The sequence below is a fragment of the Pteronotus mesoamericanus genome, unplaced genomic scaffold, assembly GCF_021234165.1.
Source record: "Pteronotus mesoamericanus isolate MK-2021 breed Mesoamerican mustached bat unplaced genomic scaffold, CSHL_Meso_final contig_90, whole genome shotgun sequence".
Taxonomy (NCBI): Eukaryota; Metazoa; Chordata; class Mammalia; order Chiroptera; family Mormoopidae; genus Pteronotus; species Pteronotus mesoamericanus.
Window position 1 is genome coordinate 5632392 of NW_026555277.1, and position 15790 is coordinate 5648181.

Here is a 15790-nt window from a genome sequence, read left to right on the forward strand (position 1 = left end):
AGCCAGAGCGCGATCCTGCCCGCTCCCTGGCACACAGCCTGTTTTCTGTCAACAGCATCGCCTTGCGTTTGCATGCTGCTTTTTACTTTTCAAAAAAGTTTAACAGACTTCTTTACTTTTAATTGTTAAGCTATCTCTTTGAGGTAGATGGTATAAAAAAAACATTGTCCCCTTTAAATATATAGGAAAATTAAGACAGAAAAATGGTTATTTTCCTAAGCCTTCATAAATACTGGCCTTAGAGGTAGGGTTAGAATTTTGATCTCTGTGCTTATCTCTTTAGAGGATAAAAGTTCATTTTAGTATCAATCTATAGAGTTTTCTTTCAGTGGTAAATCTGCTGTAATAGAAACCTGAGAACATTTTCAGTGCCAGCTATAAATAGTTATGAGGGTTCTTGTGCCTCATCCTCCATTGTACAGCTCAGAATTTGTTCTAATTCCAATGTCAAGTTTTTCTGTTAACTTCCACTTATTTTCTTTCATCTTCTCAGAGTGTTATGGTGTTTCGATCCTTGGTGTTTCAAACATATTTATAAATAGAGAATTAGGTTAGTTACACCATGTTTGGTCAAAAGTTTTGGAACACTGATTTCGCAGGAGGCCTCTTCCCTAACTGCAGGGGCTCCCTGTGGGGCTGGGTCCGGCTGGGCGGGCTCCCAAGCAGGCCGCTGAGTGCGGGGGGCGGGGGGGGGCGGGGGGTGTGGTGAGGGGCAGGCTGCAGTCCCCACAGCTGCCACAAGGAGGGTTTCGCTGCTGGCACGGAGCACTTTGGGGCGCTTACAGGACTGGGTAGAGGTGCCTTTACTGTTTGTTTTTTCCCTCTGTATTTCTTGGGAAGGCCTAGACATAGGCTCCCCTCTGCCCCAAGACCCAGGCTTGGAGATATCCTCCCGCCCCTGAGAGGGGCTAGTCTTCAGTGCTAGTGCTGCAGGCATCGCTGATGATAGCCCCAGAAACCCAGTCCCTGTGCTTTTTAACTCAAAGGCTTGCATTTCTGCTGCACTTCATTCCGTCAGGAAGAACAGTTTTCATTTCTGCAGTAGACCTCCGCTATTCCTGTTTTCAGTTGTGATTAATTTGCTCTACTTCCCCCATCCAGCCATGTCCATCTGATAATTACTTTTGCCTGTTGTCTTGCACCATCATGGTTTATTCTCTTTCTGTAAAATTTTCTATCATATCGCTGGAATTTGAGAAATGAAGGAGGTGCGTCTGCTCTGTAAGTTTACCGTCTTGAAGTCATAGGTTTGCTTTAATTTATGTGGAGTGTGTTTCCTCTTTAGGTAGGCCTGGATTTTATTTCATAACAAAAGTAGCTTTTCTGATGGATTATTTTAAATATGTACACGTGGACTCCCTACTTGCCATCTGGTGCACATAGAGGCCTCTCTAGGCGAGGCGGCCCAGCGGTTCCGGAAGGAGACTGCAGTCCCCATGCCTGGGTCTCAGCCGTGGTTCCGCCGCTCGCCCGCTGCGTAACCTCGGACAGTGTATTTCATCTCTCTCTGTGTCTTAGTTCCCTCCTCTGTACCACGGGGACAATGTTAGCACTTATTTCATTAGGTTACTGTAAGTGTTAAGTGAAAAGCTCTGGCCATATAATAAGCACTGTTTGGTGTCTGCTTTCACTGTTAGGGCAGTAGCAACCCCTAACGTCAGATACCTAGGGTCCTGGTTTGGTAATTTTCTGTGAGAATGATTTGAAAACCTTTGCTGGTTATTCAAGGATAATATCACCTTGCTAAGATTCTTAGGCTCATTTTTATCCTAACCTTTGCTTAATTGGTTTTTCTTCTGTTGCGTGTGTTTTTTTGTTTGTTTGTTTTTTTAAGAAAACCAAAATGTACAAATGTGGGAATTTACTTAAAAACGGGAACATTTTTTCAGTATTTCATCACCCACTTCTTTTTAATGAAATGAGCACATATGTTTTTACTGCTTTTCAAAGCAGTAAACATTTCTCTGTTGGATTTACATTAGCCTTTTCCTACTAAATAATAAACTATTTTGAAGAAAAAAATCTAGTCCATGAAAAATGAAATGATAAAGGAGGTTTCCAGTTAATGAGAAAGTGCCCGAGATTTTCCTTAATTGGGGCAAACCTAAACTACAGACCTAAAAAGGGCAGGCGTGCGTGGCCACAGCAAGCAAGGCAGTGTCCTTCATGGCCTTGGGGGGGGGAGTACTTTTGAGTTCCTGTTTTTTGTTTTCATTTGTTTGTATGTTTGTTCATGCTCGGGACTGCTTAGACTATAAGAGGCAGAGTCGCCAGTCTCGAGGAATATAGACAGGGAACAGATTTTCCTAGGTGCTGCTCCGCGGCAGTGTGCAAGGTGCCCCGATAGCACAGGCAAGGGAGCGACCAGTGCCACAAACTAGCGTTGTGAGATTTAGGGCCTACCCAACGCCCCCAGCCTCCTGCTGGCTTTGTGTAGGCCAGCGTATCTTCCAAAATGGAGATGAGCAAGGATCTGTACTGGATTTCAGTGCGCCTCCCACACACGTTGGGCCGCGTTCCTGGGAGAGTAAATGCAGGACTGCTAGCCCCCGTTTTCATCCTTGGCCACACTGGACAGTTTCTTGTGTTGAGGTGGGCTTTTTTGACTGACCGTCCCTGTGGTGATGCTTTCGGCCTGGCTGCCCGTTTAGTGACTGAGTCGGGCGCGCTGCTCAAGTATTAAGACTTCCACTCTGACTCAGACACATTCCAGTTCTTTGAGGCTGAGCCAACCGCTGCATTTGCTGAGTTTTAAGATCCAAAGTTGCTGCAGCATTTAAAAAAATTAGTCATGACTCGAAGGACTAAGCCGATTTATCCCTTTTGTTGGGCAGAGTGACATGTATCTTTGGATTGAGAAGTTACATGCTGACTGCTGCCGAGTAAATTTTCAGCCTTATAACGGGGAAGTCATAGAGGCAGCACTGCAGCTAACAAATCAGGCTGCTGTGTGAGTTATCGATTGGTTCCAGTTGTTAATACTTTTGTTTTTTCTGTTCGATGTCAAGGATAACTAAACTATAAACAAAATAGTAAAAAATGACTTTAGAGGAGCAGAGGACCTAATTGTGAATTGCTAATCTTAATGCAACTATATTTTGCAAAGTCCAACATTCTGGCTTTTTATTAAATGCAGATTGAATTCTGCCATCACAGTTTATTTCATGATGGCCGCTGAAGCCTCTAGTATGCCTAGAAGCTCACTGAAAAGGCAGGAGAAAATGCATCGCTGGGCTGCGTTTAAGTTTAAAAGGAACCGCAGCATAAGAAAGATGACTTAGTTGGCTTTGTGAAGTAGAGAGGGTGAAGCAGATTTAGCATAAAACAGCCATTCTGTTGTCAGTTTGACATATATCTGTGGAGAACGCTGATAATCAAATTGTCATGCACTTTAGTTTCAACTACTGCATTTAAAGAATCTGGGGTTTTAATAATTATTTTAGGAGATGGAATAGGTTCAAAGGGCTCCAGTTCCCTCACTTGCCTTAGCAAGCACACCTACTCCAACCCTTCCCTTCCTGCTCAGACTGTTCTTTCTCCAAAGCGTTGCTGCAGTCCTGGTACTAGCCTCATTTCCTCTGCTTCCCAAATCCTCTTTAAATAGTTTCTAAAATTTCGCGTTCTCGCTGAAGCTGATTTTCTAGTCAGGAACGATCTACTTCTTACCTTGACTAATTGGGCTATGGAGTTCCAGATTTTATTTTTCTAAGTTTATTTGCAATATATTCAATATATTCAAGATTCTTATTCCTTTCATTTCTCTGGGCCACTGTGGCTGCAGGGAACATAACTAATTCACTGTTCTTTTATTATTTGGTTTGTTCTTTCAATTTGCTCTTGGTTTGTACCATTCATGTATCTGTCTTATATTGTAACCTACTGAAATATTGGGTTCAGATCTTTATAGTTTTTTTCTATGACTCGTTGCTTGATAAAGAGCTCACTAAATGCATTTTCATTGCCAGCTTGTGGAATACTTCAGCTCTGAGAAATTGTCCATTAACTCTGCAGCCATCAGATCGTGGAAGATTATCTAGCGTCCACATGTGGAATGTGGTTTTTTGAAGAGAGCTTATGTCATCAGTCTGGATTAATTTAATTTTACTTCATATTTTTGGCATGTAGAACTTCCAATTAATAATTCAAAAAATATGGGTGTCAGGAACATTGACATTAACAATATTTGAAGTCGCATCACTCACATATGTGATGGCATCGTAACTGTGTAAATAACATCATTTTTAATGTAGAAAGTTATTTTAGTATGTTTGGTTCCACATAGTTAAAATCTGCTAACGTGAGTATAATGTGATCTGTCATGCGTTGCAGATTATATTTTTTTAATAGATAAAAATCCATTCCAGGTTTATGTTAACTAAATAAAAGCCAACCCACAAGAACATAGCTTTGTCCTTCATGCGCTGAGAAGGTCATAGATTTTTCCTCACATTTGTTTTTTGGTTTTTCGAATTATTTAAAAAAGAAAAAAAAATTATATTTTGGTGCTATAATATAGATGCATTTTAAGGAAAAATATTCTTTTATGTTTGTTTTTAAAATTGAGAGTATATCTGTAATATCCTTAAGAACTGTCACGAATATTTATTTCTAACTTACAAATAATTCTATTCTCTTGATATTTAAAAAAATATATACATATTCCGCCTTTCCATAATCCTACTCTTAGAATTAGTTGCCAGACATTTTCTCTGCCTATGCAGCCACATGTTTTACATTTCTGTGTGTAGCCATATATATGGGTAAATACTTTTCTGAGTTTATACCAATGAGATTATGCTTCACCTGTCCAACTTTTTCCTATGAGCACATTCTGCTCACCTCATTCTTTTTAATGGCTGCATAATGTTCCATTCTTTGGACGCACTGTAATTTATTCACTCAGACAGTTGTTGAATATTTAGATTGCTACTAGGGTTTTGCTAAAATATGTCTGATACAATGAATATCCTTATACTTTTATACAAATATATATTTTTAGAAATAGAATTGTCTGGTCTATAGATCAGCACATTAAATGTTTTCTATCTTGTCAAATTCTCTTCCACAAAGGATTTTTTATAAATTTGCAGCCCTACCAGGAATGTATAAAGGTTCCTGCTTTCCCATATTAGATATAATTTTTTAAATTAAATTTTTTTGGGTGATATTGGTTAATAGGATCATTAGATATAATTTTTTAAGGTATATGTCTTCAGGGGATTCTTGTAGCTTTTGTGAATCATTTAATACTACATTGGAATTTTTCAGAAGATGTTTAAGCTTCAGTCTCTTGACAATCAATAGTAAAGAAATTTATTGGATGGAATAGACTGAAAATCAAGATGCTTTGTTTTATTTTCTGAGTGCAGCCAGACTGTTAATCACAAGCTCAATACCAGCCCTGTAGGCGTTTTTGGTTCTCTAGGCTTTCTTCTGGCATCTAATATTTGTGCTTCTGGGTGAATATGAGAAACAGAGATGGAAGGGTTGAGGACCCTGCCCTTTTCCAGTCTCTGCCTTTTGTGATAATAAAACCTAACCCTCCTAATTTGCTTTTAATCATTGGTACTTTGGTGAAAAAGGATCTACACCTAGAAGGACCCTATTCTAAAAATTTGAGTTGTATGCAATAGTCATCTACTAAGGGACATCATCCACCATTCTTTTTTCCTTTCTCTTTTTTAAACAATAATCATTTGGCATGTTCTTTGAGCTTACAGAAGTATAGCCAGCCACTCCTCTTTTGGGTGGGCTAGATCAGCCTCTCCAGACAGTGCTTTGAAGTCTGTGAAATACATTGGTCATTTGGGCTGACATACTCGGCAGGCCCACTTAAAAAGCAGAATTGTTTGGTGGCATGACACAAGGGGCCTGTTAACTGAGTTATGAAGAACTGAGTCATTTGCAACAAACCCTAATTTTGGCATGAAATTTAAATAGTTCTTATTTTGTGGAGTGTAGTCACTGAACTTTGTGATATAGCATGGTTCTTTAAAGCAAAATACTAGGAAATGGGTACTTTACTACAGCTAGCAATTTCTCCTGGGAGGGATGGGAGGAACTGAGTATGTGGTTATTTTTCTCTTTTTTCAGTTCAGCCACAGGAGAGGGACTATCATAGCGAGAAGTGAAGAAGCAAGTCTAAAGGGAGTGGTAGCTCTTGGGAAATGCGGAAAACCAGCCAGTCCGTGGTGGGAGTTGGGAGGGGCCACTTAAGTAATGGGTTTAATCTAAATCTTATGGTGGGTTGAGTACAAAGCCCTAAGAGTCAGTGACCTTAAAAGTATTGCAAAATTGAATCGAAAAATCTGAAAATTTATAGCTCATTATCATGTGTGTGTGTGTGTGCTATAAACATCCTGAAACCTTTCTTGGAGTTTAGTTTTTTTAAAAGTCCTGTATTTTTATTGTTATTTTATTCTGATAATCATAATCACTTACTTTTCTTTTTTTAATTGTGAGTTTTTAAACCAGATGTTCCTCTTATCAGAAAGGTAAGTTTTGCATAATTTGGAAATCAGGAAAGAAGTATCCCAAGGCAAAGGTTACCAAAACAAAGCTTCCAGTTTATGTTGCTAAGCTCTCTTGAGTGGTGGCATTACTGTTCGGCTGTTCTCGCACAGCGAAAATGGAACAACAAAGTAGTTTCAGTACGTGTCTGTGTGTTCAAGTGGAAGCATGTGACACCAACAAATGGGTACCACATGGCAGCGATGCCCAGGAGCACTCAGTATTATGAAAGGGGTAATTTAGTTCTGTTTCATTTTTTTCCCTTCGGGGAGGGAGAGAAGAGAAGAGGGGAGAGGGAGAAGGAGAGAGATTGTTCCTACAGAGGAATCAGGCCCGTCATTTTAGTTCGTGCATGTAGTTGGTTTATTGAGGTTTTGTACCTGCCTGATTTTAATATTAATCTTTATTCTTACACTTACAGTTAAAGCTTTTAGATAGAAAAATTCCTTATCCTCGAAAATGGAAACAATAGGGAGTGGCAGCGGGTACAGTACTCTTTGCTACATTGGCTGACTCTTGTGCTGACCTAGAGCGTGGCCCGTTGTCTGGTCTTGGCCCTGTGAAATAATTATTTGCGTGTGCTTACCTCCCTCCCCAGGCTTTACTCATTTATCAGAAAATAATTGTTGAAGTGTTAGTTTGGGCAGGCCCTGTTCTGGCTTTGCCTGTTGCCCTCTAGGGATGCCTAGAGCGGAGTGCCTTGAACACAGTGGCTCCTGAGAAATGGTACATGGCGAGAACAGCTATTTCTCCTCTTTGGTCCATCAGTATTTGATTTAGAATACACTTTCCATAAGTGACAGCATTGTTGGTGGCTAGAAACTTTAGTTAACTGACTTCTAAAAAGAATTTACTCCAGTTACTTAACTAGAATTCTTAGAAAACTCAAATTTCTGCTTATCATATCAAAAACATTTCAAGAATGGAATCTTTGACTATATTAGGTAGGTATATCCATATATAAGTTTGCCTTTAAGTTATTTGTTGTCATCTAAATCCTTTAGAGATTTAGATATTTTACGTAAATCCTTTAGAGATTTAGAGATTTCCACTGGATAGTGGAAAGAGCATGGGTTTTAGAGTCAGATGATTCTGGTCAAATCCTGGTTTTGTAACTTATTAGCTATGTAATTAATTACAATTAGCTCCAGCCAGTTGGCTTAACTTTGTGCAAAAGCTTTCTGAACTTTTGTTTCTCCATTTTATTTTCCCCATTCTATTTTATAGGGATAATTAAACCTAGCTTACATGAATTTCTTGAGAAATAAATAAGATTATAGATACATTGGTAGACAGATACTAAGTACCTGGCACATGGTAGATAATCAGTTAACATTAATTTCCCTTTTCCTTTTACCCCATTTATGTGGTCACTTTCATATTACTTTAGTAGTTGAGTGCTGTGTCTTAAAATAACATGTTTTATTTCGTTACTGGAAGATAGAAGGCATTCAATATTTTGTGTCAGTTATGCAGTGGGAATTGTTAATCAGGACACCTTTGAGAACTGAAAGTTTTTCAGAGAGAAAGGGTTTATTCAGCCGTTTGCTACAGAGAAAGGACCTGGGCCTGGAACATGTGGTCTGAACCACCAGCAGCAGAGCGATATGGAGAAGACAAATGTGTCTGCCTTCCTGGCGTTGATGAGTCTCTTTTTACACAATGGGTTTGGAGACCAAAGATGGAAGTTGTTTTGAAAGAATTTACATTGGCTATAGATGGGGGGAGGCGGGGCTGGAAAAGGAAAACGGGGGACAGTTCTGGGATAGGCGCATAGCCCACAAGAAGCACTTGACGCCTTTGGATTGGTTGGGAGCAGAAGTTTGGAAAGTTCCTGTGTAACCAGGATGCGGTGCCTTGTGATGGTTGGCCATTCCCTCTGGGTAATTGAGGAAATAGCTGCCTGAGAGTTAGTGCAGCTTCAGCATGCACTCAGGAACGTGTGAAGGCATTTACTGGTATGGACCCTTTTGCTGTTAACTGAGGAACCCTTCTTATCTCTTCCTTGCACCCTACAGCCTGCTGTAATTAATTCAGGACATCTCAGAATTTTTCCTTCTCAGAATGAATCTGCGGAAAAACTTTTGCTCAATACATGCAATACAAAGCAGCTTTTTATTTTCAGCTTGTTCCTTAAAAGACATTTGTTCTTTTTTTTTTTTTTCCCTGATTTCAAAAGTGATATGAAACCAACATTCATTCAGTATTTGTGTTAGAGCTGTGGTCTCCTCCAGAATGTATTAAACAGCCACAAGTTTATGTACCCATTAGAAAGTGAACGATCAAATGGAATATGAGTCTACCTTTATATGCGATGTACTTCTTTAAAAAAAAAGTTTTAATATGGGTTTAAATTTTTGTAATCACTACAACAAGATACAAAACACTTCTATCACCCTGAAGACCCTTCATGGTTCCCATTGTAGTCAATTTTTTTCTTCCACATCTAACGTCAGGCACACACTCTCTGTTGTCAGCCTTTTCCAGAATGCCATGCAGATGGACTCATGTTGTATGTAGTATTTTGAGACTGGCCTTTTTAATGCAGTGCAGCACCCTTGAGATTAATCTAAATTGTCACCTGAATCAATAGGTTTGTTCCTTTTTATTGCTGAGTACATTGTAGGGATGAACCACGATTTGTTTATCCATTTACCCGTCAGGGTTTATTTGGACTGTTGAAAATAAATAATATTACCTTTTAAGAAAGATTATCATTTCTGAGTTCTAAATTTCAAGATAGAATAATATGTAACTAATTTAAGAAAAGATAGAAAATAAATAAAACTTGGAAAAAAAATTATCCCTCCCCAAACATAACCTCTGTTAATATGTCAGTGCATTTGTTTGCTCTTTTTCTTGTGTGTGGAGTTTTTTTGGCTTATGGTTTTATTTATGCACTTGAATTCTTACCGTCATATATTTCTTTTTTCCTGTTTTAATTGTGAAAAGTGTATACTACATGTTTTAAAAAGACTACTATAAAGTGAACACTAGTGTAGCCGCCCAGCTTAAGAAGTGGAGTGACTACTGCTAGTGTCTTAAGCTTTTAAAGGCCCCGCCCCACCATATCGCCTTCCCTTTACCTCATAATCAATGTCCTGACTTTTGTGATAGTCGTTCTCTTCTTTGCTTTCTAGTTTTTGAACTTGTGTTCAAAACCTTTTTCTTTCATTTACTATTTCAAGTATTTGCTCTAGCTCTATTATCAATCTTTATAAAGATGCCTCTTAGCCACACAGTATTCTGATGAGTGATGGTACTATTTTATAGAGCCATTCCTTCCCTAATTTAGGTGGTTTCTAATTTTACAATTGGATATAATTCTTTGTGCAGAAATATCTTTTTAGATGAGGGCCTCTTTTTTTTTTTTTTTTTTTTTTGGTATTTAGGATTATTTCCTTCGTGTAGTATTGTGAAATTTCAAGGCTCTGATGTATGTTGCTAAATTGTTTACAAAGAGTTTTACCACTTTACACCATGAGGAAGCCTTACTGTTCCTGGGCCAGCAGCAAGGGTTTTCCATACCCACCCCAAAGAAAAACGCCTCGGGGAGTTTGTTTGTTGAAAAACCATCTTATTTTGCATTTGAGGTTAATGGCTCTTTATGTGTTTACTAGTAGGTTTTCCTTTTTGTTGACTTTGCTCAGGTTTGTGTTGGGGTAAATCAGATTTTTAAGTAATAATCAGTGGGGCCTTGTAACTAATTCTTTTATTTCTTTCAGATGTAGGCGCAAGAAACTACAGGCATCTTTGTGCTGTTTATTACAACAAGAATCCTGGGTTTGAGATCATCCACGGGCTACTGGACAGAATTATGCAGCTGCTTGACGTGCCTCCTGGTGAGAAGAAGGGATATGTGATCAAAGCCTCAGAGGGTAAGACAGAGCGGCTGAATCCAGAAAGAGTGAGGATGGGATGAAGAGGCCTAGCCCTGTTTTTGAGAGGTTTTTTTGTTGTTGCTGTTGTTGTTTTTCTTTTGTTTTTAATTTGGGGGGAGGAAGAAGATAGAGCCTCATTTTGATTACTTGTTAGTATCTCCTAGAAAATACTGCTTTCCACCCTACATTTAAAGAAACCTCATTTCAGAGCTCTTGTGCTGCGCAGCACACTTTCATCCATGGGCGTCGGGGGCCCTGGTTACTAGCGCCGTGGAGCCACCAGCATCGCTGTGGACCCAGAGGTCCAAACTGGAAGCTGGGAGATCCTGGACTTACGATCCACACTCAAAACCGCCTGTCTAAGGCCTTTCAGGCAAAAGAAAAAAACTCTAAAGTTATCCTTGAAGACTTCATACATGTTCGTGAAGCCACCAGTCTGACTGGGGAGGGGTGGGAGAGGGGAGGCTCAGCAGACGGGGTGCACGCACTCCTGATTTGCCCGTTTCCGGCGTCTGAGGGATCCTGAAATTTCTGCTTCTCTCCCTATAGCTTGAATCTGGGTTTATTTTGTTAGGCAAGAGATCCAGAAACAACTTGAACAGAATATTTTACCACTTGTTGCTACTGTTTATTTTATAATTTTTTATAACTATGTTTGGCTTCTTAAATTTTTGACAGAACATTTTTTAAAAGTGCTATTTAGCAGTTACTTGTGGAATGAGGTTTGGGGGACATATTTTTGTTTTTCCCATAGATTCATTTTTCTTAGTCCTCTGAGATTTGTTGTTGTTAGTTTGTTTTAATTTGTTTTTATTTGGAGACTTCTTTGAAAATGCAATAACCCAGAACTATATGGACCCTTTTAAGGTTGAAGATTGGTGAGATTGTCTAATAAAAAAAAAAAATGGAGAGATAGTACGCCTACAGAATTCTAGAGTACTGTAACTGAATCTTGGGGTTTATCAAGTCCGGGGTCCTGGTTTGCCCAGTGAAGGAACCGGGGCACAGCGAGCTGAGCCACGCTGGTCACCCATGTTGCCCTCGAGGGCTCTGCGTCCCAGTGTTGGTTCCACACGGCCAAGTTGCTTGCATTTATCATTCCTTTTATTTTTAAAGAAAAGCCTTTGACACTGAAAGTTTTTTTCTGGAAAAAAGGGTTTATTGAGCCATATGGGGGAGGGACCCCCAAAAACTGGAATTATTAAAAATTGTGTATTCTTACGTGTTTAACCTTCAGTCACCTTCAAAGTACTCACCATTTGATATACTAATCCTATCAAGACATTTTTTCCATTGCTCAGAACAGTTTTTGAACTTGTTGATTTTGATGCCTTTTATGTTTTTGCCATTTTTTGTCTCATCTCATATTGGCAAAACGTTTTCCTTTGAGGACTTTTTTTCACTGGGGAAACAAAAGTTGCTTGGGGCGAGATCAGGTGGGTAGAGAGGGTGGGACCCTGGAGTCACACCGTTTTTGGTCAAAAACTGCTGAACGCTCAGCCCTGCATGTGCAGGTGCTCTTGCAAATCACCCATTGTGAAATGGGCAAACGTGTTGCAAGAGTCTTAAAAGCAAAATCACGGAAGCTGAAAGCAGCCTCTCACAACAGCATCACCTGGTCTGCCGATACAGGTGGGTTCCTAAAACACTCACCTAGTGGGGGAAGTTGTACTACAAGGGGCCCGCCCTCCAGAAGATCATTCCAGGTTTTTCGGGTCCACCCCTCCTATGCTAGCCAGCAAGAGGACGAGGCCCTGGGGTGCGCAGTCTGGGCCACCAGCCGCAGGGCAAGATGGAGAAGACAAACGGCCTTGGGTCTGAGGCTGACAGGGTTCTTTTACAGAGTGAGTCTAGGAAAGACAGATGTAAGTTGTTCAGAAAGAATTTACTTGGATGATAGATGGGTGGGAGAAGGTGAAGGAGGGCAGGTTCTGGGTTAGATGCAGAGTCTGCAAGGAAGAGGGACTTGATGCTTTTGGATTGGTTGTGGGTGACATTTGGGGAAATTCATTGCATAAGCAAAATGTGTGGCGTCTGTTGGTCTTTTTTGTGACAAGAGCTGAAACTGGGAGTAGTCTTTTTAGTTGGTGCTGGCCAGTGGCTGTTAATGTATTAACTCTCCTTTTCTTTCCACCCTCTGGTCTACTATAATTTAGGACAGCTCAGAATTTTTTTCTCTTGTCATTACTTGCTTGTGTTTACTTTTTGAGAGACCTGCTCTAAGGCTGTCCATGTTATAGCAGCCTGCAAGCTGCCGTGGCACATCTTCTTTACCTTCAGAAGTCTGCACTTAAATCTTACTTCATAAACAGATTAATTGGACAAAAATCAGTTCCCTGAAACAGGGTATGCCACGTATTTGAGGTCTGATTCCTTTTTTTTTTTTTTTTCCCTGAAAGGTTGCAAAGAGCTGAAATGGTAAGTTGGAGCATAGTTTATTGTGGATTGATACTTGTATATGTAACTTTTATGTTAACGATGTTTCTATAAACCATAAACCAATGTCGTATTATTATGACTCTCCTGCCCCTGAAACATTTATTTTCCGGAAGGCTCTGAGCACCCAGCCATGAGGCAGGCTTCAGGAGGCAAGGATAGTTAGGACACAGGCCCTCCTCTCGAGGTGCCTGCAGCGGGAAAGACCACTGCAGGCCCGCTCCACACCAGGCCCCTAAGTCGAGTGCCCTGAGGCCTCCGAGGAGGGAGATGGTGCAACTTCTTGAGGGCACCTGGGAAAGCATTGAGGAGCTTCTGGGACATTAGATGGGCCTGTGGAAGAAGGATAGTTGGAGACGGAGGAAACAAGGCAAAGCACACGGCGAGGCCAAAAATGATGGGAAATGTGGCTTAATGCAGTTTGGTCTGACTACAGGCTGAGGAAGGAGCTTCGGACTGTATTTATAGTTTTGACAGCTAGAATAAAGAATCCTAGCTAATTAGGGGGAACATACTGATGCTGCTTCTTCCTTTATTTTTTTAAGTGAGTGATATGATTAGATCTGTATGTCTGAGCGATTAATCCGGTGGCAATGTATAGGTTGGGTTACTAAAGAGTATAGGTGCAGAGATGGCTGCAGGTGTCAGAGTGGACTACAGCGGTTCGAATGAGGACCTGAACTTGAATGCTGGCCACAGCTACGCTAAGGAGAAGATCGGTTTTAGAAACTTTAGGAAAGTAGAAGCTTCAGCATCAGCATCTGGAAAAGTTCATGATATGTGCCACTCGGGATCTTTTATGATACAGCTAATATGTGTTGATCTCCTTTTTTAAAGTGAGATTTTCATCATTCTGAACCTATGGCGCTGTATATTTGAATCCTACATATTTATTTTAACACCAAAACAATATGGTATTTAGTACTTAATTTCTCTAATATGTAGATGTCTGGTGTTTTGGTTTGGAGTGTATTGTTTTTATTAGAAGATACATTCATAAACTGAACCACTATGATATGTTTGTAGATCTGTATGTTCAGTGTTTTAGGCCAAATTGTTACTCTGATTTTTGATTACATACGGGGACAGAGTCAAGCTCGTGTTTCCTTTTGAATTCACTTTAGTTCTCATAATAGAATATTTCAGTGTTTTAAAGTTTTTACATGTATGAGAAGTTTTTAGATGTATGAATTTGAGAGGCTTTGGTACAACTTCTTTGTACGTATGTGTGGCCTGGATCAGTCCATACCTCAGTGTATCTAACTGGCTGTCTTTAAAAAAAGACAAGTATTTACCTTCAGTGTCTCTGTCACCAGCACTGGCCACATCATTTTTCCCGGGATGCTTTCTCTAAGAGCCATCAAGCCAAAGAGAATTAGTGTCACAGTAAATAATAGCTTCTCATTTCTCACAGGGATTTCTAAGTCTCTTTTGATTATCTAATGGCAAATACGATTATCTGTTGTTTTTTTTTTTATGGTTAAAGAAATTAAGACCTAAAGACGTGGCTTGTCAAAATAAATCAGTATTAGTTCTTCATCTAAATTTCATAAACTTATGAACCTCCTATGTATCATAAAGCTGTATCTTGTGAGTAAACCTATAAACACAGAATTTGGTTGCTGGTGTGTGTTTACCTACATCATTTTTTTTTTCAAACTTATGTTTGCATGTAGCTTTTTGTGCTAAGAATAGGTCTTCTGATTATCAAAAAGTAGAGTAGAAAGAGATTAAGAGATACTGTTTCCTGTCATTCTTGATTACTGAGTTGTCTTCTGTTACTCTGGCATATGGTTTACCTTTTAATAATTAAAAATCCCTGGCAGCTTTGCAGTTATTTTTGAGCTAAGTCTGTTCACCCGAGATTCCTGCTAATGCCAGTCCACTGGCAGCTCTGCCTCATTTCTTTCGGCCCTTCCTAATGAACCACCCGTTTCCTTCTGTGCGGCTGTGTTTGGAGGTAGGGCTGAGTGGCACAGAACTTGACTCCTCTTCGAGGAACTTGGCCCTGTTCCATGTAAGAGAAATCTGGAAGCTCCTTTGATTGATCATCATCACACTGATCCCAAGGAATTCTGTTGACATTGGCGTGTAAGCTTGCTTATCATGCAGGTGGCAGCCCTCTGCTGCATGTGGAGCTTCTGCTGCGGTCGCTTAGCCTTACGCAGTTTTCGTTTGCTGAGCGCCTTGCAATTCAGAATATAAAGTGAGGTAGGCTGCGGAGTTGCTGATAGAGTAAGGTCAGCTTTGCGTGGAAACAAAGGAAGAAGAGCTTTTAACTTTTTTATCAGACTGCAGAGCATTTAGAGGGTCTCAGAAGTGTTTGACTCAGAAGGTTTCAGTGGCATTTGATCAGATTACTACAGCATATGTATATGCTCTTTTCCAGGCTTCTTCCCCTTTGTTTTTGTGGTTTGTTGCAAACTAAATTATGTATGTTAAAATGCATTTATCCTTTTCAAAAACCACTTCTGGGCAGGGAAAATTGTCCACATTTTTGTGTTTAGAGCAGTTATGTGGTTCCTGGGCAAATCAGTGGCAAAAGCCATTTCTTTTAGAAGGCGGTGGGCTTGGTGTGGGATTGGCTGCAGCGACTTACAGGCGTGTTCTTCCCCCTTTAATTTGTTACCTATTTTGGTTTATTTACAATTCTACAGAAAAATTCAATTTAACTTGAAACAAGATCTCTGATGGACAGAAGTTTTAGAACTTTTAGTTTTGACAATTCTAGTTTTCATGCTGCTCAGAATTCATTTTGTGAAATGCAAAATAACCTTGTAAGTGATGCGCACATAGTCCTGCACCATGTGTGCCCACAGCGGCTCTTTAGATGCCTTCTCTTACAGTAACACCTAATGGTTGTTGACGTGACCTGTAGGTCATGACCTTGTTCCTCTTTCAGGACACCTGTGAAAGATTTCCGATGCTAAAAACTGGGTGAAACGGTGATGTTTCCCCTGTCT

At 40.0% G+C, this 15790-nt stretch overlaps 1 protein-coding gene across 1 annotated transcript in view; it reads left to right on the forward strand.

The window, feature by feature from the left end:
- Positions 1-15790, forward strand: part of FARSB (phenylalanyl-tRNA synthetase subunit beta) — a 55125-nt gene that overhangs the window by 27016 nt on the left and 12319 nt on the right. The window contains exon 16 of the mRNA XM_054585617.1: positions 10236-10388. Coding sequence (XP_054441592.1) covers positions 10236-10388 — 153 coding nt within the window. The remainder of the gene's footprint in view (positions 1-10235; positions 10389-15790) is intronic.